The sequence below is a fragment of the Notamacropus eugenii genome, chromosome 1, assembly GCF_028372415.1.
Source record: "Notamacropus eugenii isolate mMacEug1 chromosome 1, mMacEug1.pri_v2, whole genome shotgun sequence".
Taxonomy (NCBI): Eukaryota; Metazoa; Chordata; class Mammalia; order Diprotodontia; family Macropodidae; genus Notamacropus; species Notamacropus eugenii.
The window spans coordinates 309,314,853-309,342,097 of record NC_092872.1 but is presented as its reverse complement, the minus strand read 5'-3'; the positions used below and the strand labels follow the sequence as shown (position 1 = coordinate 309,342,097).

Genomic DNA, 27,245 nt, shown 5'->3' with positions numbered 1-27,245 from the left:
GAAAGACATAGGATGAGGGAGACGGAATTTTTTATGGTTTAAGGATTTAAGGACAGGACAGGAGGACACTGGTTAAAAATGAAAGGACAGGGGAAACACAGGATAAGGGACACAAAAGCAATTCTTTTGGTACAGGTTCAAGATAAGAAGGAAAGGACTTCAGGATGCCTTCAAGTTACAGATTAAGCTACAGGGCTTCAAAAAGTATTAGAAAAGCAACCCTTAATATTCTTTTTAACCATTAGGGCTACACATCAACACAATGAGGTTCTAATTCAAAATTACCAACCTAATGGATAATTTTAATAGCAAATTAGCTTTTTGTACATCTAAACCAACTAACACACAAAAATGGGTTACCACACATCAATATAAAAATGTACCTTCTATTTCAAAATGCGTATTATATATTAAGATATTAAAAACCTTAAAAACCAAGACAAATAACAGATGAACAGAATAAAGCGCATTATTTTAATGAAAATGTCTAGAAATAATTGAACCTTCTATTACAGACAATGTTGAGCACCACTTCTTTCCCTAAGGACATCAATGAAAATTAATTTTTAATAATTAATAAAATGATACTTATGTCAACATACACAGTTTCATCTACTGATTGACTGCATTCCTGGACTGCTGCTTCCACTACAGATCGTTCAATCATATTTGATGACACTATAAAGACAATTTAAAAGTTAAACTCTTTAAAAACTTTTCAATGTTTAAATTTTAAAATTTAATTAGCAAAATATTTTTTCTGAAAAATATTACTAACAAAAAATTATTTCAATTTTCAAGAAAAATGTTTTAAGGCAGGAGTTCTTAACCTGGACTCTGTGAACTTGGTGCTTATTAAAAAATATTCTGATAACCATATTTTAATATAATTGGTTTCCTTTGTAATGTTTTATTTTATGCATTTAAAAAGCATTTTTCTGAGAATTCCTTCAGCTTCAACAAATTTCCAAATGAGTCAATGAAACAAAAAGGTTAAAAGTCCACATCCCACTTCAATCATAACAGTTTGCTGATTAGTAAAAAGTACCTAGAGTCATTTTACTCCTGTATTACATCTTCAATCACTAGGTAATATGAGCAAAAGTGGCTCCATTAAAATTCTCAGTGGTCTCTTAAGGCAAAATGCCTTCCACATCCAAAGAAAGAACTATGGAATTCAATCACAGAATATAGCAGATCATTTTCTTTTGTATTACTTTTTGGTTTGTTTTACTCCCATTCATTTTAATTCTTCTATGCAACATGATTAAGGTGAAAATGCATTTAATAGGAATGTATGTGTAGAACCTAGATAAAACTGTACGCTGACTCGGGGAGGGAGGGGATGATTTACCCCCTCCCTCCCCAAGTCGGCATACAATTTTTTATGGCAGTGACTGTAGAACACTGAAAACAAATAAAATAAAAAAAAAAGTGGCTCCATTACATTTATAGATTTTAAAATGAGATATAGGAACTTTTTCCACCCGTGTTGTAACAGTATGTTTCTGTCACAGATTTGGTTCTCTTAGCAACAGAAATATATGAGAAAGCAGAATCACTGAAGACCATGGCCAGGGACTACAGATTTGTGACACTACAGATTTGTGCCTGTTGTAATAACAACAGCTTATGTCCATTTAAAAGGGCCAAGATGACTAGCAAAAAGTCCTTTGTTACTATCTGCATTTGGAGGGGAGATCAGCTTTTTTTAATCAAATGGGCATCCAAGGAACTGAGGGGGTGCTTCCTAAGACGATGACACCTTTCTAGAAAATCTGGTGTAATGCTACAATTACTTCTCTTAGTTCTAACAAAATTAAAAGTCAAGAGAAGATGAGAAAAGATAGCAGTAATAGTATCAGCTAAGACTTATACAAAAATAAAAAGAGGCCCTTGGGAAGCAGGCCAAAGTTCAGGTTTAAGACTTTGGCTACTGTCAAATTAGGGAAAGGTGATATCATGGTATGTCTAATAAGTAAAGTACTTTATGCTAAAACAAAATATCACCAAATTTAAGGATCAAATTAAATTTATAACTGTAAACAATTTAAGAATTACTTACAAGGCTGCTTTTCAACAGCATCAATGACACTTTCCAAAGCATCTTCAAGCTCTAATTCAGAGACAGGCTCAAAAGCTTCAGTGAGGTATTTAGTGGCTTCACTAATAAAAGGAAGAAAAAGTAGGAAATTGATTTTAAAAAACAGGTAATTTATGCTTAAGAGCAAAGTACTTTTTAATATTAAAAAATGACTAATTACTAGACTAAAATCACCAATCTATTATTGAAATTTAATCTTGCTCTCCTGAAGAAACCTTATACATCTATGTGACTTCTGCTCATGTTAAAGCAATGGGGCAAGAGAGGAGACAGCATGTGTCAAGCAAGTCACACCACCACCACTAGCTTGACCACAATTTCCCCCAATACCCTGAAGGGGAAAGCCAAGAACCCCGAACCAAAGAGTCTTGGGAATAGCAGTGCCCACCAAACAACCAGACCTGCTTCCAGCACAAACCTCACTGCCATTATCTGGGGAAGCAACTCCTGTGAAGGAGGGGCTGGGCCTCTGTACCTTCCCGCCAACTCCACCCACAGGGTAGGCAAGCCACCTGAGCTGATGAAGCAGGAAAGGTACCCTGAAGGAGAGATGGGAAGAGATATTTGCCAGGATGGTTGGCTGGTTGTTGACCTTCATCCTTGAATAGAACCAAAATGATATCACTATGATAAAGTCAAGTTTCAATGTGTCCGACTGTGGCTGATCAGACCCATACAAGCTCGGAATGCTCTACTACAGATTGGGCACAGAGAGTCTGTGTGAACATCTGTGGTAGACACTCTAAATTTGCACTTCCTATGCTTCCTTTGTGCTGTCTTAATTCTGCTTTGCTCATAGAGCACAGCACCTTCGCTGATGTGGGCACACCATGCTGAGTGGTCCTGTGTCAGTGTCTCCCATATCACACAATCAATTCCAAAGTTCTTGAGAGAGACCTTGAGAGTGTCCTTGGATCACCTCTTTGATTGCAAAATCTACACTAGCTTCACAGTTCTCCCCTGCACTGCAGCCACTCCAGAAAAATGTGTATCCAGTTCTGACTTCACGTAAAATACCAATACCACATCTCCAGAACCCTGAACCCAAAAACCTAGGGACCAATGACATTAAAGAAGAGGCATTAACATCTGTTTTTGCCACTGCACTCTAAGGTCTACAGGATTTTTCCATCTAATTTGCAACTGAAACTTTCCATGTGCTGTGTCCCCCATTAGATTGTGAGCTTATCCCCAGTACACATAGTAAGCACTTAATAAATGCTTTATTCATTTGTTCTGTATAGAACTGAAACTGGGGATCACCCAAAAGGGGGATGAAATGGTAGATGATGGGCCTATATAGCCTGTAATACATTACAAACAAAAAACAAAAAAGGAGCAGTATCAAAGGAGTCATCAAAGAAATGTATGACCAGAAAAAAAAAATGGCTGGATTCATTTCCTAATGACTAGGAGGGATAACCAAAAGGCAGCCCATGTGCTCCACTAGAATGCATGTAACATCAAGAGAATAAAGTAAGGGTTCCTACACCATTGGATGGACTACCCACAGTGAATATAGGAGTAGCATGTAATGAACAGACATGGCTAAGATTCAGTTGGCATCACTGAATCACCCATGTCCCTGATATTATATATACAATGGAAAATCAGAGTAGTTGAAAAAAATGACGTAGATCAAATAACAGACTTTTCAAATGAGCTTAAAATAACATACTTGATCTTTTTAGACATTTTGCATTTAAGACAAATTTCTTATGACTGGGAATTTTAAACACAGACAAAAATTAAAAGTCAAAAGAAATGCTTTTAAAAAGAATTTTAGAAACAGTTTCTACTTAGACTAGGGGTCAGAGAACTATTTGGTAATTCTGTATAAAAATGAAAACTGGATATAAAAATATTTTTAAAATTCACTTCACCCAACCTCTCTGGATCTTTTTTTTAATCTGTAAACACAACCTGCTAGACAAATGATCCCATTCCTACAATATGTCATATGTTTTCACATATACATACATTTTATCTCACTGCTTCTTCCTCTTAGAATCCCTTCCCCACATCCTACCCATCCTTTTAATGCACAGCTCTAATACCTGCATAAGGTTTCCCCTAATCCCAACAGGAAAGAACATTTCCCCACTCTGAACTTCCATAGTACTTTGTATCTTTTATGATACTTTATCATGTTCTACTTAAAGCAATTATGAATAATATCTTGCATCTGTATAGCACTCTACAGTTTTAAAGCACCTTCATAAACAATCTCACATTATCCATTATACTTTGCAGTCAATATGTTGTACTCTTTATTTGCTGAAAAGAACTGAACCTCGTCTTAACAACAAGATTGTTCCTTATGAGCAGGAGCTATTTTAGACTATTTTTCTTAACCCATTGCACCTAAGAGTGCTAGGATTAGTCAGAATTTAAATAAACACTTGTTGACTTAATTCACAAATTTAAATGCCTATACAACTCTTTAGTTATTTGCGAGTTCACAGTAAAATAATTTAATGCTCCATTTTCTTGGCTTAGCCAAGGTTTTTTTTTTTTTAAATTAGTGTATATATATATATATATGTATATTATATATATATATGCACCCAAAAGGGCTATAAAAAAGTGCAATACCACTTCTCTGTATCCCGAAGACATCATAATGGGAAAAGGGCCCACATGTACACAAATATTTATAGCAGCTCTCTTTGTGGTGGCCAAGAACTGGAAATCGAGGGGATGCCCATCAGCTGGGGGATGACTGAACAAGCAGTGGTAGGGGAATGTGATGGGATCTTATGGTGCTGTAAGAAATGCTGACCCACTGCACACAGCTGCAGCCAGGTTGTGTGATGACCAACTGATAGACTTAGCTCTTCTCTTCTCACAATGCAAGGTTCTAAGACAACTCCAAATGCTCCTGATAGAAAATGCTGTCCACGTCCAGAGAAAGAATTAAGGAGTCTGAAAGGAGATCGAAGCACACTATTTGCTCTCCCTTTTTTTTTTTGTTTCTTCTTTCTCGTGGCTCATTCCATTGGTTTTAATCCTTCTTTGCAACATGACTAATGTGAAAATATGTTGAATACGAATGTATATGTAAAGCCTATATCAAATTGCCCGCTGTCTTAGGGAGGGGGCGGGAAATTTAACACTCAAAAGCTTTGTGGAACTGAATGTTGTAAACTAAAAATAAATATATTTTTTTTAAAAAATGGAATATGGCTGGCCAGTTTGTCCTCTTACAACTCAGTGACTTCCTGACCTATAGAATCCTGTTTGGCTTTCAAAGTCCTTCACCACCTGGCCCGCCTTACCTGTCGGCGTCACTGGCTTCTCTCCGTCTCCGGAATCCGCGCCTTTGCACAGTCTGTACTCAGTGCCTCCTCACCTCTATCAAGACTCAGCTCAGACCCCTGCACTGCAGACGGCCCCTGCACTCCCTCGGCCCTGCGGATCACCTCCGTTTATCCCGCACCTGTCGCTTCCTGTCATTAGACTGGAAGATCTAGGACAGCAGGGCTTGTCCTCTGCCTCGCTCTGTACGGCCAGCACCGGTAACAGTGGGCGCTTAATAAATGCTTCCATCTCCCTCCTTCCTCGGGAAGTCGGACTCAGATTTCCCCAGCCCGGGCTGGGGCGCGCCGAGCCCAGATGGGGGGCCCGGGCGTTGTCCGGACCCGCCTCCTTCCCGCACCCCCCCCCCTTCACCAAACGTGCCCCGAGAGAACTCACCCCCGGAGCAGATAGCCCCGCAGTTTAAAGGCAGAGACCACTTTGCTCCGCAACCGATCCGGCGCCATCTTCGGATTTTGGCGCCAAGGCGGCCCAGCCTCCTTCGCCTTCCCCTCCTTTTCCGCAGGACCCGCCCCCAGCCCCGCCCCTCCCCGGAAGTTGTGCCAGCCCCCGTGGCCTCGAACGGAGCGCTGCAGCGCCCTGTCTGGTGGCCCCTCGGTTCGTTTTGACCCGGAAGCGCTTCCTTTCCCCCTTTAAGAGAAAAGTCCTCTGGCGATGTTAACAAAGGCATGCGTTTGGAACGGGCTGGTTTTAGGGTCAGCTACTAGCCAGACTTTTATTTTTTTAAAGGAAGGCTCATCCTGGACTTCAAAAGAGTGAGACACGGCGCTAAGCTGTTTGTACCTGGAAGGCACTATCATGTCCTCACCTTTGCGACTCTAGAATAGCTGTTTTGTTCTAACTTCAGTTCAGCCGCCACCTTGAACACGACGACCTTCGGGGCGCTACCCCGCCTGCTGGGGCTTAGACCCCTCCCGCCTGAGGAGCTGGCATCTAACGACTTGGGACGACCTGTAGCTTTTCCGTATGTGGGGACAGCCGTGGTCTAACGAGCTTCTAACAGTAGGCCAACAACCCCCTTCGCCACAGAAAGGACGAGGTGTTATTTAGCTAGTTAGGTGGAGTCCGATCCAACCTCCCAGACCAAAGCTTAAGGGAGCAGTAGGCTTACTTCCGGTCTGCTACCCTCCCTCTAGCTTAAAAATTCCGACCTTCCCCAGACTCTTCTTCAGCTGGGCTTTGGATAGCTTGTACTATGTCAGTGTCACTGCTCTCTTTTGGTGCATCTTTAACTTTTCCTTCCAAGCGTGGATATTAGTGCAGGAAAACTTGGAAAAGGTACGGCTCTTAAAGAGAACACTTCAACAGCTGTTAGTTACTGCAGTAGCTGTTGGGGTGAAGAGGTAAAGGATCATTCAGGCTTACAATGAACCAGGCTCAGATGAACAGAAGCACGAAGGAAAGCTACTAACCACTGCTATTAAGGAATAAAGGCTCATCCCACTGCTATTAAGGAATAAAGGCTCATCCCAAGCTAAAGATTGAAAAAAAACCTATTTTTAGCTGGTGAAATTTGCTTTTTCATTCAAGGATATACCAAACCATTGTCAGAAGTCTGGGTGAGCCTATATCTGTAAGCTGCTTGCAAGCAGGGATTGTTTCACTCATATTTTTATCATCAATAGCTAGCACACATAATAGACTCCTAATAAATACTTGTTAATTGATCTTCATTAGACTGTAAGACATACAACCAAAAATGTTTTGGGGATTTTTTTTTAACTTATAGCGAAGCTGGAAATCTTGTCCCTGTTCATTATGAACCATAATAGATTGGTGTGCTTAAAAAGCAGAATCGTTCCAGAATTACAGAAATTCTCCAATGGAGATAAAATACTGCAACTTACAATGTAACACATCAAGAAATTTGTCTAAGAGATGTACATAAACGTTGAAGTCAATGGGCTAGGAACTCACCTGATTTAAACTCCATTGAAAACATATGGACTATAATCAAGTCTAGACTTTAAAAAATGAATTATACACTTACTATAAAAAAGGATGAAAAATTTAAAAGTCCATGTCTTCAAGGAGCTTAAAATCTATTTGTGGAGGGAGGGAGACAACATGAAAACAAACTATGTACAAACCATGTAAATTTACAAGTGTAAATTCTCTCAGTAGCTAGGTGGCATGGTGCTGAGGACAATGAATATCAATGTATATCCTTGAATGAAAAAGAGTGCTGATCTTGAAGTCAGTAAGACTCATCTTTCTGAGTTCATATCTGGCCTCAGACACTTATTAGCTGTATGATCCTGGGCAAGTCACGTAACCGTTTGCCTCAGTTCCCCACCTGTAAGAATGAGCTGGAGAAGGAAATGGCAAACCATTCCAGTATCTTTGCCAAGAAAACTCCAAATGAAGTCACAAAGAGCTAGACATAACTGAATTGACAACAAGCAAGAAACCCCTGTTCCAAAGATCATTGATTGGTAGGGGACACTCGCCTTATTCATGGAGATCCATGCCCTGCCCTGTGTGGACTTTACCAGTCCTCCTTTAGGATTCTTCAGAGACTCTTCAGGTGAGAGCCCTCTATCAAGCTTCTGGTCTTCAAGCTTTGAGTCATTGTGGGTGATTCTGGCACTTAGAAATGAAAAATGGGAGAGGCAGTTCACAACTCAGGCTGCTGAAGGAAAAGACTCTGAGAAGATATGAATGGAAACGGCAGTCTTCATCATGTCCCTATCTCCAGCTTGCTACACTAGAGACTACAGTGAGTTTCTCCTTGGATGAGATCAAGGACAGTCTTGGTGGAGCTGAGTTACCTCACTCCCAGTGGAAGAGCTCTTTCACTCTATATTGTTTGATATGTATTCACCTATTTCTCTGATTTCTGTTTTGCTAGGATTTAGATAAATGAGTTTCTTTGCTATTTTTTATGTGTTTACATACTCCTTAGTAAACCTTAAAACACACACATATATTTACAAGTATGCACATATATATATGAATATATAGACAGATACATATACACATAGATATAAGTAAAGAGAGTGATGAGCAGGGCGTAAGGGGTTGTCCTTCCACTCTCTCTTCCAGAGACTGATCTCTGACTGGCTATTTTTATACTCCCCCAAAAGGAGAGGGGTATCCTTGCTGTGAGGCAAGCCAGGTAAGACTGTGGAACCAGAACGTAGGTGTACAGTATTAGTTCTTTCCTTCCATTTGTCTTTCAGATTTGAACGTTTCCTCCTTTGTAAGGGCAATAATAATAATTAGCATTTATACTTTAAGGTTTGCAAACCATTTTCAAAGATCTCATTTTATCTTCATAACACCTGGGAGGTAGGTGCAATTATTGTCCCCTTTTGAGACCAATTGCAATTTGATAAGGATAACTTATTTGCAATTTGATAAGGAAACTGAAGCAGATAGAGCTTAATTGACTTGCCCAAGATTATTCAGTGAATAAGTGTTTTAGGCCAAATCTAAACTCAGGTTTTCATGACTCCAGACCCAGAGTTCTATCCATACCATCTAGATCATCTGTACTAAGGTAGCTAAGTATTACCTCTTATAGGCAACCTATCCCAAGGCCAAAGTTGATATAGAGATTTGCTTTATATCACAGCCCACGCAGTGATCCTAGGCCCACTAGCCAGGACCTCTCTCTCCCTAGGAGCACCATGGGGGAGAAGGGCAATCCTGAATCTTTGCCCCTTTAGAGGATTCTTCTGAGGGGCTGTGTTCTTCCTTCACGGGGAGTGGGAAAAGACTCTTCCTCACTTTCATCTAGGAACACAATATTGTTACCAAGTCAACTAAGGGATTCACTTTCTTCTATGTAAGTTCACATTAACTATAATTAAGTAGAGGTGGTTTTCCCCATGAATGAGCAAATGAAAAAGGATTTATGAAATGCTTACTATGTGCCAAGCACTGTGCTGAGGTTTGGGGTTATAGATATTAAAAGTAATCCAGTTCCTACTCTCAAGACCTTACCTTGTAATAAGAGGAGACAACAGAAAAGAAAGTTCAGCTACAAGGCACATAGAAAGGCCCAGAAGTTCTCAGGGTGATGAGACAGATGAAAAAAACCAGGGATCCTTAGGTAACATAGATGGGACAGATAACAGTACTGGAGACCTTAGGTGTCAATGTCAGAGAAGATGAAAGGCCTGTTGGTCTTGGCATTGGAAAGGAAGGTACCCCTCAACATCTGTACCCCTTGGTCCTCCAAATTCCTTTCTGAGGAGGCATTGTCTAAACATGCTATGAAACAATTTTCCAAGTGAGGACAACCTGAACCATTGGGACCTCAAACTCTTAGCAGCTTCATACTGGGGATAGAAAAGGTAAAGAATATAACCATGCCCAAAAACAGTCCATCTTTACTGGCTAAGTATTATTAAAGGCCAGGGCCAAAAAACTTCAGGACTGAAAAACTTATTCTCTTTCCTAAGATAGGATCAATTTGTCAAGGATATGACTTCTGAGAGTAAGGACACCAATTCTGCTATTCAGAATTATAATGATAAAGCTACTGTTTCAAGATTATACTTTGGGGTCAGAGCCACAATGGTAGAGTACAGGCTAAGAATTCACCTGAACTCTCCAAAATTCCCCTCCAAACAATTTTAAAATAATGCCTCAAAACAAATTCTGAAGTGGCAGGACCAGCAAAAGAAAGGGGTGAAATAATTGACCAACCCAAGACAACTCAGAAGGTTGATAGGAAAGATCTATCTCACTGGGGTAAGAGTGGAGAAAAGTCTAGCATAGGCTGCACCAGTACAGGCCATGCCCCAACAAGTCAGGAGCAGGTCTTGAGGGCTGTAGCTTCCAGAGTTCTTAGTCCACAGATGGTAAGGGTTTTCAGATAGTTGGTCAAAAGGACATTTCAGGGCACCCTTTGTTGGCCCTGGAGGCGGCCTCTGTTGCATTGCCCATACATGGTTCTGGGTCATAGTCTCAGGATTAGGAGGTGCACTAGCAGAAGCAGAGACCCTGGATACAGTTCCAGGGTATAAAAGAGAGCTTGTGGTCACTTACAAACCAGAAAACAGGCCAGGAGAGCACATCACACCACTCCTTAAACCATACCACCTTGGAAGAACTGAAAACTTGTCAACCCCCAGAACTAGCTCTGAAAACAAAAGTACAAAAAATCTGAAGTTTGGAACAGTGTTCTCTCTATGCTGGGAACACAACCCAACTTTAACACAAAGCTAAAAGTCAAGAAATAGGCTAGAAAAGTGAGTAAACAACAAGAAAGAATCTGACCTTAGAAAGTTACTATTATGGCAGGGAAAATCAAAAGGAAAAAACTCAAAAGACAACAATGTCAAAACAGTGACATTCAAAGTATCAAAGAAAAATATGAATTGGTCTCTGCCCTTTCACCCCCCAATTCCCATAAAAGCTTGAAAAGAATTTTCAAAATCAAATAAGAGAGGCAGAGAAAAAATTGGGAAAATAAATGAAAGTGAGGCAAAAAAATCATGAGAAAGGAGTCAACAGCTTGGCAAAGGAGGCACAAAAGGATACCAAAGGAAAAAATGCCTTAAAAAAAGAAAGAGAATAGGCTAAATAGTGTAAAAACAAAAAGGCACAAATATCTACTGAAGAAAAGAACTTCTACTTAAAAAGTAGAATTGACCAAGTGGAAAAAGAGGTACAGAAGTTCATTGAAGAAAATAATTCCTTTAAAATTAAAACTGGACAAGTGGAAGCTAATGATTTCATGAAACATCAAAAAAACCAAAAAAACAACCCAATAAAATAAAATCAAAAATGAACAAAATAAAAGAAAATGTGTTATGTCATTGGAAAAATTACTGACCTGGAAAATGTATTAGGGAGAAATAACTTAAGAATTATTAGACTACCTGAAAACCATGATTAAAAAACATGAAGTTGTTTGAAATTATCCTGGAAAACTGCCCTGATATCCTAGAAGTAAAGGGTAAAATAAATTGAAGTAATGAACTGATCATATTGCTATATATTTGAGAAAAAAGGCCTTTATCAGAAACCCTGGCTGTATACATTGTTTCCCTGCTTTCTACTTCCCTTCTAATCTTGTTTCATTAGTTATGTTTATGCAAAACCTTTTTAATTTAATATAATGTAATCAAAATTATCCATTTTGCATCTCATAATATTCTCTGTCTCTTGTTTGGTCACAAATTCTTTTGTTCTCTATAAATCTGATGGGCAAACTATTCCTTGCTCTTCTAATTTGCTCATGGTATCATCCTTTATGTCTAAATCACGTACCCATTTTGACCTTTTGGTTTAGGGTTTGAGATGTTTGTTTATGCCTATGTGTGGGATGGCTCAGGTCCCTACATAAATCAATTACTCAGAAGCCTCTCAAAGTGATGACAGAAAAGAGATTTATTTGATTCTCAAGAAGTGGGGCTAACCTGTAGGAGTAGGAAAGCCGAAGACAAAGAAAAGGGCAGTGATTTATATAGACCCTAACACAAGTCCCTGCTCCCCCCACTGACCATTATCCTCATTAGCTGAGAATATGATCTTACATTCTAGACACGAAATCTCACCAATCCTTTTTGAAATGAAGACATCGAGGAATTATGTGAGTTTTGTCCAGTCATTGAGACCCTAACACACTACATAGTTTTATATCCTTATATGGAACTATTCTATTCTAAAAGTATTGTAACCTTGAGCCTTTAGGCCTTACCTCACCCCTGGGAGAAGAATTACAATCTGAGACATCTTCACTAAACCTATCCCACTCACCTAGTTTCTGCCATACTTTTCCAGTTTTCCCAGCTGTTTTTGTCAAATATTGAGTTCTTATCCCAGAAACTGAAGTCTTTGGGTTTATCAAACAGTAGATCATTACAGTCATTGATTATTGTCTTGAGTACCTAATCTATTCCACTGAACCACCATTCTATTTCTTACCCAGTAACAAATAGTTTTGATGATCACTGCTTTATAATATAGTTTTAGATGTGGTATGACTAGGCCACCTTCCTTTGCCTTCCCCGCCCCCCCCCCCTTAATTCCCTTGATATCCTTGAGCTTTTGTTCTTCCAGATGAATTTTGTTATTTTTTTCTAGCTCTATAAAATAATTTTTGGTAGTTTGGTTGGTATGATACTGAATAAGTAAATTAATTTAGGTAGAATTGTTATTTTTATTATATTAGCTCAGCCTTCCCAAGAGCAACCGACGTTTTCCCAGTTACTTAGATCTGACTTTATTTGTGTAAAAAGTGTTTTGTAATTGTGCTCCTATAGTTCTGTGTTTGTTGTGGCAGGTAGACTCCCAAATATTTTATATTGTGTACAGTTATTTTAAATGGAATTTCTCTTACTATTTCTTTCTGCTGCATTTTGTTGGTAATATGTAGAAATAATGATGACCTATGTGGGTTTATTTTATATCCTACAACTTTGCTAAAGTTGTTGTTTCAAATAGTTTTTTAGGTGATTCTCTGGCATTCTGTAAATATGCCAACATATCATCTGCAAAGAGTGATAGTTTTGTTTCCTCATTACTTATTCTAATTCCTTCAATTTCTTCTCTATTAGAGGTGGCATTTCCAGTACAATATTTAATAATAGTGGTGATAATAGACATCCTTGTTTCATCTCTAATCTTATTGAGAATGCTTCTAACATTTAATTGCATCAATATTCATTAAGGAAATTGGTCTATAGTTTTCTTTCTCTGTCTTGACTCTCTGGTTTAGGTATCAAGATCAAATCTGTGTCACAGAAGGAATTTGGTATGACCCCTTCCTTACCTATTTTTTCCAAATAGGTTATACAGTATTGGAATTAATTATTCTTTAAATGTTTGGTAAAGTTCACTTGTAAATCCATCTAGTCCTGGGATTTTGAGGAGGTGGTAGGAGAAGAGTTCATTTATGGCTTGTTCAGCTTCTTTTTCTAAGATAGAGTTATTTAACATTTTATTTCTTGTTCTGTTAATCTGGACAATTAATATTTTTGTAAATATTCATTCATTTCATTAAGATTGTCAGTTTAGTTGGCATATACTTAAGCAAAATAGCTCCTAATAATTGCTTTTATTACTTCTTATTTAGTTGTGAATTCACCTTTTTTCATTTTTTATACTTGTAATTTGTTTTTTTCTTAAATTAGCTAACAGCTTATCTATTTTATTATTTTTTAAAATCACTTCTAATTTTATTTACTAAGTTAATTTTTTTAACTTCATCTTTGATTTTCAGGATTCCTATTTTGGTATTTAATTGGAGTTTTAAAATTTGGTGGTTTTCTAGTTGTATTAGCTGCATGCCCAGTTTCTTGATCCCTTCTTTCTCTCTTATTGATGAAAGAGTTTAAAGATATAAAATTTCCCCTAATTACTGCTTTGGCTACATCTCACCAGTTTTGGTATGTTGTCTAATTGTTATCATTATCTTTACTGAAATTTTTGATTGTTTCTATAATTTGTTTGTTGATTTACTTTTTAATCTTTGCTTCAAAGGCCTTTCAATGAATATACTTTTATTGCATTATGATTGGTAAAAACGCTTTTCTGCATGTGTTTGGGCAGTTTTTATGCCCTTAAACATGTTTGATTTTTGTGAATGTGCCATATACAATTGAGAAAAAGGCATACTTCTTTATATTCCCATTGAATATTCTCTCAAAGTCTAGCATATCAAATTTTTCTAAAATTCTAGTTAGGCCCTTATTTTCTTATTTATTTTTTGTTTTGATGAATCTAGATGTAGGAGAGGATAAATTGAAGTCCCCCAGTATTATTGTTCACTCTTCCTTCTATACCTTATTTAACTTTTCCCTTAAGAATTTAGATGTTTAGTATTGATATTAATTCATTGTCCATGGTACCTTTTTGCAAAATGTAATTTCACTGCTTATTTCTTTTAATTAGGTTAATTTTTGCTTTTGCTTTACCTGAGCTTATGAATGACAAGCTGGCCTTTTTTACTTCAAGTATTATAGATTCTGCTCTGGCCCTTTATTTTAACTCTATGTATATGTTTCTGTTTCATGTTTGTTTCTTGTAAACAACCTTTTGCTGGATTCTGGTTTCTAATCCATTCTGCTATCCTGCTCCATTTTATGTATGAATTGATCCCATTCAAGTTCACCCTTGTGAATGCTGCATATTTCACTCCATCCTGTTCTCTTATATCTATCTTATTTTTCTCCATACCTCCTATTTAAGAATCTGTGTTGCTTCTGATTAATGCCTCACTTATAGTCAAAATCTACCCATTCTCTTACTCTCTTCCTCAACCCCCTTTTCCTTTATCCCATTTCCTTCCTATTTACCTGTTAGGTAAGTTGTATTTCTGTACCCAACTGTATGTGTGTATTCTTTCTTCCTTTAACTAGTTCAGATAAGAGTGAGTTTCAAGTGTTGTCCACCCCACCCCATTGCACCTCATTGTTGTATAAGTTCCTTTTATTACACCTTAGTTATGTGAGATAGTTTTCCCTTTCTTCTTCTCCCTTCTCCTTTCTCTCAGTGCAGAATCTCCCCATTCAGTCCATTCTTTTTTTTTTGAGAACATCCAAACATAACTTTCAATTAGACTCCCTCTATAAGTCCTAATGATGATAAAGTTGAGGGATTACCCATGTCATCTTCTCATATAGAATGTAAACAATTTAATCTTGTTTAGTCCCTTATGATTGCTCATTCATGTTTATCTTTTTTATGCTTCTCTTCATTCCTGTGTATGTATGTCAAATTTTCAACTCAACTCTGTCTTTTCATCAGGAATGCTTGAAAGGAATGCTTAAAGTGAAATTTTATTTCATTAAAGATTATTTTTCCACTATAGGATTATTCTTCATTTTCCTGGGTAAGTTATTCTTGGTTGTAAGCCTACATCCTTCTAGAATATCGTATTCTAAGCTCGCCACTCCTTTAAATCTTGTGTGATCTGTATTGTGGCTCCTCCATACTTGAATTCTTTCTTTTTGACTACTTGCACTATTTTTTCCTTGATTTGGGAGCTTTGGATTTTGGATATAGTATTCCTGTGAGTTTTCATTTGGGGGTTTCTCTCAGGATATGATTGACAGGTTCTTTTAGTTTCTACAGTCAGATATCTTTATTTTTCTTTGCCTCCTTAAAGGGGCCATCCCCTGGCTACTTCTTAAACAGGTCTATTCAATGAATGGGTGTTGCCTCACCCTAAGTGAGTACCTGAATGGACCTTGGCCTAAAGAGGCCAAGGTCTCCCCATGCATCCTGAGTCATCTCCAGTCATCCTGATGAATATAGGGTCACTGGATTCAGATGGCTCTGGAGAAGAAGTGAGGCTGGTGACCTTGCACAGCCCTCCCTCACTCAAAACAAAGGCAAGTGCAAGTCATGTCATCATTTCTGTGATGGCATGGTCTTCTTTGGCAACGAAGGACAAATACAACAGCAGTTGTGCTCTCTGATTCTAAGATGTCTATGCAGTTTTCTTTTATGATTCCTTGAAGTATGATGTTTAGGCACTTTTTAGTTTATGGTTTCAGGTAGTCCTATGATAATTAAGTTATCTCCTTTTGATCTGTTTTCCAAGTCAGTTATTTTTCTTATGAGATATGTCACATTTTCATCTATTTTTTTCAGTCTTTTGACTTAAATTGTTTCTTGATATCTCATTGAGTCATTAGTTTCTATTTTTCTAATTCACATTTTCTAGGTGGCTCAATGGATAGAGTGCCTGGAGTTAGAAAAGCCTGAGTTCAAATCCAACCTCAGACATTTACTAGCTGTGTCACCCTGGGCAATTCACTTAACCTCTGTTTGCCTTAATCTACTGTAGAAAGAAATGACAAACCACTCCAGTAGCTTTGCCAAGAAAACACCCTGGATGGTATGATCTACAGGGCTGATCTAAAGAGTTGGACTCAATAACACAATTTTCAAAGAATTATTTTCTTTTCTAAGGTTTTATAACTCCTTTTCCAGTCTATTCTTTCTTCATATATTTCTTCCATAGTGCTTGTCTCTTTTCTCATTCTTTCCTCTATTGCTTTCATTTTCTTTTTTAAAATCCTTTTTTAAAAAGTTCCTTCTTTAATGCTTGCTTTAACTCTTCTAGAAATTCTTGTTAGACTTGTGTCCAAGGTGCATTTATCTTTGAGACTTTGCCTATAGATTTTTTTTCAAATCATTGTCTTCTATGTTTGCATCTTAAGCTTATCTTGTCACCAAAATAGCTTTTTATGGTAGGATTTTCCCCCCTCATTTTCCTTTTTCCCCCCAAATGAGCTAGTTATTTAACAAAAGGGAAAACTATAAAAAAAATCAGATTTAAAGCCCTTATCTTTTAACATAAGATTTAAATTCACTATAGAATAGACCTTTTTTAATGTTTCTCATCTGATGCTTAGATAAGTATCTGTATTATAATATTGCTTAGACTACTACAATGGAATTCTAATTGATCTCCCCACACGAATATGTTCACCATATAGTTCCCAAGGTGATTTTCTTTTCTTTTTTAGCATTTATTTATTTATAGTTTTAAACAATCACTTTTATAAGAATTTTAGTTTTAAATTTTCTTCCCCTCCTCCCCTCTCCAAGATGCAATCTGATATAGGCCATACATGTACAACCATAATATTTCCACATTAGTTATGTTGCAAAGAATTAGAACAAAAGGGAAAAACTGTGAGACAGAAGAAAACAACAAAAGGAGAAATAGTATGATTCAACTTGCATTCAGACTGCATAGTTCTTTCTCTGGATGTGGATAGAATTTTCCATCATGAATCTTTTGGAATTGTCTTCAATTGTTGCATTGCTGAGAAGAGCTAAATCCATCAACAAAGTTGGTCATTGCACAGTGTTGCCCTTACCATGTACGATGTTTTCCTGGTTGTGCTCACTTCACTCAGGATCAGTTCATGTAAGTCCTTCCAAGTTTTCTGAAATTTGCCCGCTCATCATTTCTTTTTCTTAAAATTTTCCCCAAAATTTATTAATTTGTTTTCAGTTTTCAACAATCACTTCCATAAGTACCAAATTTTCTCTCCCTTCTAATCCTTCCCTCCCCAAGATGACATGTAATCTTATATAGGCTCTACACATACATTCCTATTAAGCATATTTTTTCATTAGTTACAGTGCATAGAAGAATTAAAATGAATGGGAGAAACCATGAGAAAGACAAAACAAAATATAACAAGACGTAACATAACTCCATAGTGCTTTCTCTGGATGTGAATGGCATTTTGCATCAAGTCCTTTGGAAATGTTTTAGGTTCTTGCCTTGCTGTGAAGGGCTGTCTATCAAAAACAGTCCTTGCACACTGTGGCTGTTACTGTGTATAATGTTCTACTGGTTCTGCTCACTTCACTCAGCATCAGTTCATATGTCTTTCCAGGTTTTTCAGAAGTACGCCTGTTCCTCATTTCTTATGGAACAATAGTATTTCATTGCTTTCATAAACCACATTTTGTTCATCTATTCCCTAGTTGATGGGCATCCCTCAATTTCCAGTTCTTGGCCACCACAAAAAGAAATGCTATAAATATTTTTATACATATGGGTCTTTTTTCCTTTTTTATGGTCTCTTTGGGATATAGACCTAGAAGTGGTATTGCTAGATCAAATGGTATGTACAGTTTTATAGCTTGAGTATAGTTCCAAATTGCTCTCCAGAATAGTTGGATAAACTCCACCAACAAGGGATTAGTGTTACAATTTCCCTACATTTTCTCCAACATCTATAATTTTTCTGTTTTTTCATGTTAGCCAATCTGATAGGTGTGATGTGGTACCTCAGAGTTGTTTTAATTTGCATTTTTCTAACTAATAGTGATTTAGAGCATTTTTTCATGACTACACATAGCTTTAATTTCTTCCTCTGAAAACTGACTGTTCGTATCTTTTGACCATTTAACAACTGGGGAATGACTTGTATTCTTATAAATTTGACTCAGTTCTGTATATTTTGGAAATGAAGCCTTTTTCAGAGACACTGGCTATAAAAATTGTTCCCCAGCTTTCTGCTTCCCTTTTAATGTTGGTTGCATTAGTTTTGTTCATGCAGAATCTTTTTAATGTAACCAAAATTATCCATTTTTCATTTCATAATGTTCTCTATCTCTTGTTTCATCATAAATTCTTCATTTGTTCATAGATCTGACAGGCAAACTATTCCTTGCTCTCCTAATAAATTTATAGTATCACCCTTTATATCTAAATCTATCATCTATTTTGACTTTATCTTGGTATATGATATAAGATGTTGGTCTATGCCTAGTTTCTGCCATACTATTTTCCAGTTTTCCCAGTAGTGTTTGTCAAATAGTGAGTTCTTATCCCAGAAGCTGGATTCTTTGGGTTTATCAAACAGCAGATTACTCTAGTCAATGACTGATCCACTATTCTATTTCTGAGCCAATACCAATCAGTTTTGTTGATTGCTGCTCTATAAACAAGTTTTAGATCTGGTATGGCTAGGCCACCTTCCTTTGCATTTCTTTTCATTATTCTGGTCCTTTTGTTCTTTCTGATGAATTTTGTTAGTATTTTCTTCCAATTCTATAATTTTTTGGTAGTTTGATCAGTATGGCACTAAACGAGTAAATTAATTTAGGTAGAATTGTCATTTTTATTATATTAGATCAGCCCACCTATGAGTGACTGATGTTTTTCCAACTTTATGGATCTGACTTCATTTGTGTGAAAAAGTGTTTTGTAATTGTGTTACAATAGTTCTTGGGTTTATATTGGCAGACTGACTCTTGGAATATTTTATATTATCTATATTTTCTTTAAATGGAATTTCTCTATCTCGGACTGTTGGGCTTTGTCAGTAATATATAGAAATGCTATATTTAAGTGGGCTTAGTTTATATCCTGTAACTCTGCTAAAGCTAATTATTTCAAGTAGTTTTTTAGTTTCATTTCCCCTTTTTGCTAATTTACTTCTTGAATATGAACTTAATGTTAGTGCTCGGCTCTGCACACTTCTAGGGGTGGTGGGAATGTCTGACCTGAGCTCATGTCCTCTCATGTCCTTCTTTTGCTTTCCCAGGTCAATCTAGGGGCTAGTTTGGGCTCCTAAAATAGTGTCATCTCAAGAAAATGTCTGTTTACTGCTTCCTTGTTCTGATTTCTAGAGTTTCTGATCTAGGTTTGGTTCTATCACCTTATTTTGGTTGGGAGTTTCATTAGACTGCTGTTTCAATTACTATTGGTCTACTGAGATATTCTACGGGTTCAAAGTGACTGAACTGCTGGCTCCTCTTTCATGTGGAATATTGTGTTGTGATCCATGGATCAGAATCACACAACTACTGTTTTCTCCCTAGTACTGGTTCCATGCTCAGTTAGGGCCAAACCATTCCTCTCCACCCTGGATTAATCACTTGGTCCTAAGTGGTAGGCAACAGAGCTGTCAGATGGCACCAGTTCCTAATACCCAGTGCCTGCTGAGAGAAACCTTGGGTTCTCTTTCTAATACTGTCTCAGCCCTCGGTTAGTCTCCGGGCTTGGAATGATACTTTGTGATCTTGCCAGTCTTGTCTGCTACATCTGCAGACTTGTCCAATTCACTGTCACTTCTTGGCTTTTCCAATCAGAATTCAATCTGGTGCATTTTCTAGTGTGGGGGCAGAGCTAGATTCCAATGTTTCCTCTCACTCTGCCATCTTGATTCTCCCCTGGGGGCTGATTTATTTGACTGGGTGTATCTCCATATAGCCATGTATGGGAAGCTGTATGTCTGCTGAACATAATTTTCATGCTATTGTGTAGACTTCCATTTGTTAAATGTAATATGGTCTACAAGTGTCTTATTTAATTTCTATCTTGAATGAATCAGTCAGTCAGGCCTGGCCCAGAATAGACAAGCAAGAGTCTACTTTATAATAGCTAGGTGATAAACATTATGCTATGTTTTTTCAATGTGAATGAGGTGATCAGTTACACCTACCTTTAAGATCTGTTCCATACTAAAACTTTGATCTCTTTAAAACAGAAAGAATACCATCCATATTTTTTTCATTGATCTTTACAAGGGTACACATTCTACAACTAGCCATTCAAAGTGGGTGAGATATGGTTGTATCTTTGGTCCTCTAATATGTACATCTTTGGTTCCCCAGGTGCATGTCTCATGTGTCTGTAGTTTCATTCAATATATACCAAATCCATAGTATTTACCAAATAAGCACTTAAATAATTGTTGATTGAGGTGTTTCTTCATTGCTAGGTACTTCGTTGACGTAGTTCTTATTGCTGATGGTATATTTGAACGTCAAGTATATTTGTTAAGCAAAAATGTTGAATAGTATCTTTCTAAATCACTGGACTACAAAATGACATCTAGTTATTAAGTAGTCTAAGGAAGTACAAGTGAGGACCCAAAGTCTTATCTTGATCATGTATTAGAATTTATGTGCTTTAAGTTTCAGAGCGGCGCATTAAGACCTTAACTACTTTCCCAGTCACTAAATCTCCAAGTTGCCAATTGTACGGGGCCCAGAGGGTCCCAGGGGGTGCGAGTCAGAGGCACAGCACGTTCCGTGGGAACGGTGCTGATGCACACCCTGGCAGGAGCTCTGTGTGACCCTGGAACCTGATGTTCCCCCAGATACTGATGCCCCCCACAGTAAAGTAGCAAGTGAGCCTGGGAACCCAGGAACTAGCTGCAGGAACAAGATAAGCTTCCTTACTTACTGCGGGTGTAAGGATGTGGAATAGTCATGAGATGGTGAAGTAAGGGCATGAGCTCAGCATGTATGTGATTGGTGGATACAGCCTTTATGAACCCTAACCTTCGGCTGAATAAAGGGAGTTCCTTGGATCATCTAGTCTCCGGTCTCCTTCCTTCAAAGCTCACCGATTGCTCAGACTGACAGGCACGTAGAGGCCTGCTGGTCAGGGGGATCCAGGGGGCTCGGGCCAGACCCCGAACAGCCACTGTTAGAAAAGCTAATCAAAGTGCTCCAGTGTGATTGATACCTTTCGGGGCAAGACATTCTCAAGTAAGAAAAAAATGTGAAATTCCAGAACTTTGGGTCATGGTTAATAGAAGAGAACATAAGAGTCATGAAGTTCAAATTCTGCCTGACACTTACTAGACAGATTTGTTACACTTCCTGGATAAATCTATTTAACTTCTTCAGTCTGTGTCCTCATATGCAAAAACAACAGTCCATAAGTACTTGGCTACCTTAAAATACACGGAAAGACGAAAGACAGGCAGTGTTAACAAGCACATGCAAACATGACACGTACGGGACAACAGCCGACAGAAGGGAGCAGATGAAGAGGGCTAGGGAAGTCTTTCATAAAAGCTGAGATTTTTGCTGGAGGAGCCGGTGACAACGCTCCGGGCACAGCCCTGCGCACAGGACAGTTACTGGTACTTAACAAGCCGCAGCGCCGATTCCGCCCGCAAGCAGCAGCAGCCAAGCCTGGAGGCAGGTGCGGAGGGCGGACGGTGGCCGGGGCGTTCCACTTTCCGCAGGCGCTAAGGCTTCCAGCGCGGAGGCTGCGGCCAGGGTCACAGTGCAGTTGCTTCCCAAAGCTGCCCGCCGCTTCGCGGGAGCAGGGTGGGGAAGCGAACGAATCACTTCCGCCTCCCCCAGGTTAGACCCTTTCCGCTTTCCGTCCTTCCCTGTGTGGAGAAGGGTGCCTCCAAACAGGTCGATCCGGGTGGAAGGGGCGTGAGGTGCTCAGCAGCGCCGTCTCCCAGGCCAGGTCCGGGGAAGGATGGCGGCGGCGATGGCAGCGGCCGAACGGTACTGCGTGGCCGAGGAGCGAAGTGGACACTGCGCTGTAGTGGACGGAAACTTCCTCTACGTCTGGGGGGGATATGTGGTAAGGGGCGAGAGCTGCCGGAACCCTGACCTTCCGAGACTACTAGGTGGGAGGGGCGGGGAGAGAGCCCTGGGCCGGCCCGGACTCGGTAGGCGGGGCGGGGATTGAGGGGGAAAAGGGGGGGGGGGAAGTGCGCAGGACCAGTCCAGGACTCGGATTGGAGCGGGGTGGTGGGGGTGCGGGGTTGCCGCTCAGGCCTGCCCTGAGCGAGGGGGAGGGGGGGAGCATAAGACCAGCCCTGGGATCGGTAGGAGGGGCGGGGGAGAGCACGCTCGGCCCACTCCAAGAGGGCGCGGGGTGGGGGGCGGGTGTGAAGGAGCACGCACGCCCCGCAGAGCATGCTTGCCTCGCTGGGTCCGGGGGACCGAGAGGGGGGCGTGGCGGAGCACTCTTGGCCGGCTCCTGGAGGGCGAGGAGGCGGGGCAGGGAAGGAGGAGGCGAGAGCACGCCAAACTCCCTGGGCGGGGTGGTAGTGGAGGAGCACGCCCGGCCCCCTCCTGGAGGGCGCGGAGAGGCGGAGGAGGGAGCGCGCACGGCCCGCTCCTGGCGGGGACGAGCACGCTTGGTCAGCTCCTGACGGAGGGGGAGGGGCGAGGCACGCAGGGCCCGCTGAGGTGGTGGCGGGGAACCCCGGAGTATTCCACGCACGCTGCTGGCGTGGAAGTGGCACGTGGCACGGGCAGCTTAACCCTGGCTACTCGTTCCCAATTTTGGATGCACCACGGAGGGTCTTTGGGATTTGCAGCCTATGGCATGAGGCCCACTCCATCGACCTCCCCAGCCGAGCTAGGCACGCCAGTCATTTAATGGTAGAGCAGGGCTGGAAGGGACCTTTGAGGTAGACTCACTTAAACCGTGTTACAGATGAGAAAACCGAGGCTCGGGAAGGTGAAACCGCCGAGAATCAGGAGTCCTAGAGCCCTAGGACAACGGCCTCCCACCGGGCCATGTTCATTCCCTTTGCCTCCACGGTGACCTGGCCAGTGTTCCCCCTGCGATCCCTAAGCCCGGTTTTCCTTCCTTTCTCTTCAGTCACGGTCGGTTCTCCTCCCAGCCGCCTCTTGCGGAGCCAGAACTGACTGGGCCTTAAGTGCTCCCGTAGGACCTCGCTGTTGTGCTGTCGTTGCCTGGTCCGCGGCCTCGGGGAAATGTCATGGCGTTTCTAGGCCCCACTTAGGTCTAGTGTTTCACTGGATGGTTTTAGGCCAGCTGTTTTTCTTGTCAGTATAGTTTATCTTTTTGAGAATCCCAAGAGAACTGTTGTATTTTATAGAATTCATGTTAAAAGCCAACATTTCGTACAACCTGAATCTGTCATCCGATGGCAGTCTTTCTGTTTCATGGAAACACATTTGAAAAAGACTACGTCCAGACAGAGTATTAAGATGGCAGATGGCCAAATCAAAATTTCTTTCAAACATAATTTGATATTCTACCCTTTACAAAACATATTTCTTCCTGTATTGAGGTGGACTTTTGATTGGCCTCTCTGGCAAGTGTGATTACCTGAATAAATGCTGTTACTGCCTTATTTCCTCATGAAGGCTCTTCAGGTTCAAAGAAGTCTGGGTTATGAATAGCTACTGATGTTACAGAAATTCTCTAATTGTCTAATCCTCCATCTCAGTGTAAACTGAGACAAGTCTCCTCTCCTGTTGGAGTTGGTTTCTCGGTATATCCCAACTGTATGCTTAAAAGGTTTTCAACCAAATCACCAAGGTCATTCACTCTAATAGCAAATTCAAACAGTATGGTAATGCAAGTAAGCACTTACCGAAGCTGTTTGTAATAGCTGCTGTGAGGGTGTGTGGATTTCCTGCATTCCTCCCTCACCAGAGGAACATAACAGTCTAGTGGCCTGCATTCTAGTAGATTTACCAAGTCCAGTTGGTATGCCCAGTTGTCTCTCTTCCCCCTTCTTCCATGTTCTACCTTTCCACCAGTCTAAGATCCATTTGCTTTTCCTGGTTTTTGTCAGAAGGGTAGCACCTAGTGCCTCTATTCCATGCTGACTTGGCAGAAGCAGCATGGAGGAATCAATGCAGGTCACAGTCCTTTGCTTGTCTCTCTCTTTGTCACCTGGCTTTTTGGTAGAAGTAAATTGTTTCTGAAATAAAAGCCCTGGAATCCTGGGGATCTTTAGGTAACATTTGTGTGTTGACATTCCTATTCCACTAAGTTTCTGTGGCAACAGAAACTGTTGGGGGGAGGGATTCCATTCCTGAAGGTAGTCAGGCCTCATGTTTGTTAAGAAATATTTTGACGCTATGGGACTCTATCATTCTGAATCAAGGGGAAGTAAACCTTAATTTGGTTTTTGATACTTTAGCAGTCAAACTGAGAAGTTTTCACTTGAAATTCCTTTGGTAGTAGATACCCCAAGCTAATAATAAAAGATTTCTCTATCTCCACATTGTTTCCTAAATGATAAGGATTTGAATCTCATGTGAAAGGTTGTGTAAGCTACTGCCTCCTTCATATGGCCTGTTTGAGTTTAGAAGTCACTTGGTATATAAGCCAAATTTGGGAATACAGATCCTGTCAGAATAACCTCTGCTTAGATCATGAATCTATAGTTTTTGTAGGACTAAGGAATGCCTATAGATGTTAGCTGGGACTAAGGTATAAGCAGGAAAGGAAGGAAACAAGTAATAATAAGAGGGAAAAAAGAAAGAAAAGTACATAGGAGGAAAGTTAAGAATGTCAACAAGAGTCATCTCAGTGCCACTGGAGCAACATAAGTTGCCTAGAACTGTTCTAGGTCAGCAGTTTTCAAACTGTGGTCTGGGGAACCTCTGAGACCCTTTCAGAGGTCCTTGAGGTCAAAACTTTTCATAATTAAGTTGTTTTAATTTCTAATACTGTAAATATTGATAAATATAACCCACGTAAACAAAAACATTGGGGGATCCTCATAATTTATAAGAATGTAAAGGTATCCTTAGACCAGAATTTGAGAACATCATTGCTTAAAGGATTCTTGGGATTCTTGAGTTGCTCCAGTTACTTCATTTTTGTTTTTTTTCTAGAATAAGTCATAGGAAGGCTGTAGGTGTCTTGGACTAAATTAGATTCACCTCTATCCTTGAATATCTCCTCTCAAAGGTAATCTTTAAACAGGGAACAACACAGAACTAAGCTAGTTCTCTAGGTCACCGTGCTTCAAAACTGCAGTGCCCTCTAAAGGTAAGGGAAAGGTACTGTTCAAAGCAAATTATACTGGTTATCAATCAACCAATCAGTACAAGCACTAATTAAGCACTCATTGTATGTGCCGCATTGTTAAGTACTGGGAATTCAAAATCAAAAGTAAAACATTATGAGTATTCCTTGTTCTTTATGATCCTTTGTGGAAGTTGGTAAGAACTATATACTGCTAGCACAGCTCTGGGGAAAAGGCATATATAATTCAATATACTTTACAAATTGTGTACATCACTGAATTGATATAACTCCTGTCAGTCATGACATTCAAGAAGAGTTTTTCTTGATAAAGATTTTCTAACACTTTTGTATAGAAAATATTGTGCATAAACATATGTATCTTTGTATATTGTTGTATTGTGGATTTAAACATAAATTAGGTAATACTTGAAGTGAATTTTTAAAAGTTAATATGTATGCTATGGTGTCTTGATTTATATTCTAAATTACAGTATAAAACTGCTGTTCCTGAGTCAGCGGTATTACAATTTTGGAGCAAGTAATTGATCTTTTTTTTTTTTTAAAGCAACTACTGCCGTACAAAAGATACTCCACAATTTAAGATTTCTTAGCTCAATTTTTGTACCATTCTTAAACATCTTGATACAAGTTTGAAATACAGTTTTTCTTACAACTAGCAAAGAAATAAGAGACTTAAATATCAGAAAATTAGTCTTAGAGTTTTTTATGTCATCTTGCAGTTTTTTAAGAAGTCTTAGAAATCAAAACCAAGAATTTTGCACTTAGTTCTGCATACTATTCAATATACATTTTGTCCCCTGGAAATTGCCTGATGTATTTTTTTTTTATGCTGAATTTTAAAAATGCAACCAGAATTTATTTGCTGTTTAATTTTGTTGAGAGATGTGTGAATTTGAATATAAACTATGTAATACAATGAAGTCATTAAATGTGGTTTACTTGTGGGGCAGGGCAAGGATGTGAGTATATAATGAGAACTCACTAGTTGACATGCTCTTGCATCTTATGGGAAATCTTAATTTATATGCTGTGTGGCAAGGCAAGCTAAAACATGTTGATGCAAGTTTAGCCATGCATCAAAATTCTAAATATGTAGCAGAATATTTTTAGAACTTCAAGTTATAAAATCATGGATCTAGAGCTTGAAGGAACCTCATAGACCATTTAGTCTAAATGCTCATTTTTTAAAAAAGTTCTTTTTTATTCCTTCAGAGTCACTGCATAGATCAGAGTTCTCATGTTTTTCAAAGTTGTCCTTACAATGTTGATGTTATTGTTCTCCTGACAGTTCACTTCACTTTGTATCAGTTCATACAAGTTTTTCCAGGATTCTCTGAAACCATCACTTTTATCAGTTATTATGGCAGAGTAGTATTCCATAACATTCATATGCTGTAATTTGTTTAGTTATTTCTTGATAGTTACCCCCCTAAGTTTCTAGGTCTTTGCCAGTACAAAAAGGGCTGCTATAAGTATTTTTGTACATCTAAGTCCTTTTCCTTTTTTTTTTTAATCTTTATTCCCTCATTTTACAGATGAGGAAGCTAAAGCCCAATTACATTAAGTGACTTGTCTAAAACCACTCAAGTACTAAGCTTTAGGGTGCAGAGTCAGGGTTCTTTTCATTGTATCATATCTTGCTTGACACTTATGTGCCAGGCATTATTTGCTAAACATGGTTATTGTTTCTAATCCTCTTTTCTCAAGTGTTTTGTAGGTATTGGCATTAGCCTTGCATCCAGTGACCTAATAAATCTCAGAGATGAAATTTTATTCCTTTAATTGAGAAAGATATGAACTGTATTTTGGTTGTAAAATAGTTGTTAGGAAAGGGCTTTAGTCTCACTTGGGCTTTATCACTCTTGT

General features: G+C 39.2%; 2 protein-coding genes across 7 annotated transcripts in view; one reads left to right on the top strand and one right to left on the bottom strand.

Annotated features, from left to right (window-relative positions):
• The window catches only part of POLE2 (DNA polymerase epsilon 2, accessory subunit), a 54,733-nt gene extending 48,807 nt beyond the window's left edge, over positions 1-5,926 (bottom strand). For both annotated transcript variants that reach the window (XM_072629473.1, XM_072629474.1), the window contains exons 1-3: positions 5,801-5,926; positions 2,066-2,166; positions 603-678 (exon numbers count right to left, since the gene is read on the bottom strand). In XM_072629473.1, coding sequence (XP_072485574.1) covers positions 603-678; positions 2,066-2,166; positions 5,801-5,868 — 245 coding nt within the window. In that variant the 5' untranslated portion in view covers positions 5,869-5,926. The remainder of the gene's footprint in view (positions 1-602; positions 679-2,065; positions 2,167-5,800) is intronic.
• A 10,746-nt stretch (positions 5,927-16,672) lies between these two features.
• KLHDC1 (kelch domain containing 1) overlaps positions 16,673-27,245 on the top strand; it is a 75,850-nt gene continuing 65,277 nt past the window's right edge. For 2 of the 5 annotated variants that reach the window (XM_072629468.1, XM_072629471.1), the window contains exon 1: positions 16,673-22,193. In XM_072629468.1, coding sequence (XP_072485569.1) covers positions 22,086-22,193 — 108 coding nt within the window. In that variant the 5' untranslated portion in view covers positions 16,673-22,085. Of the gene's footprint in view, positions 22,194-22,625; positions 25,380-27,245 lie in introns of those variants that run through there. The other 3 variants (XM_072629469.1, XM_072629467.1, XM_072629470.1) reach the window with 3 other exon arrangements.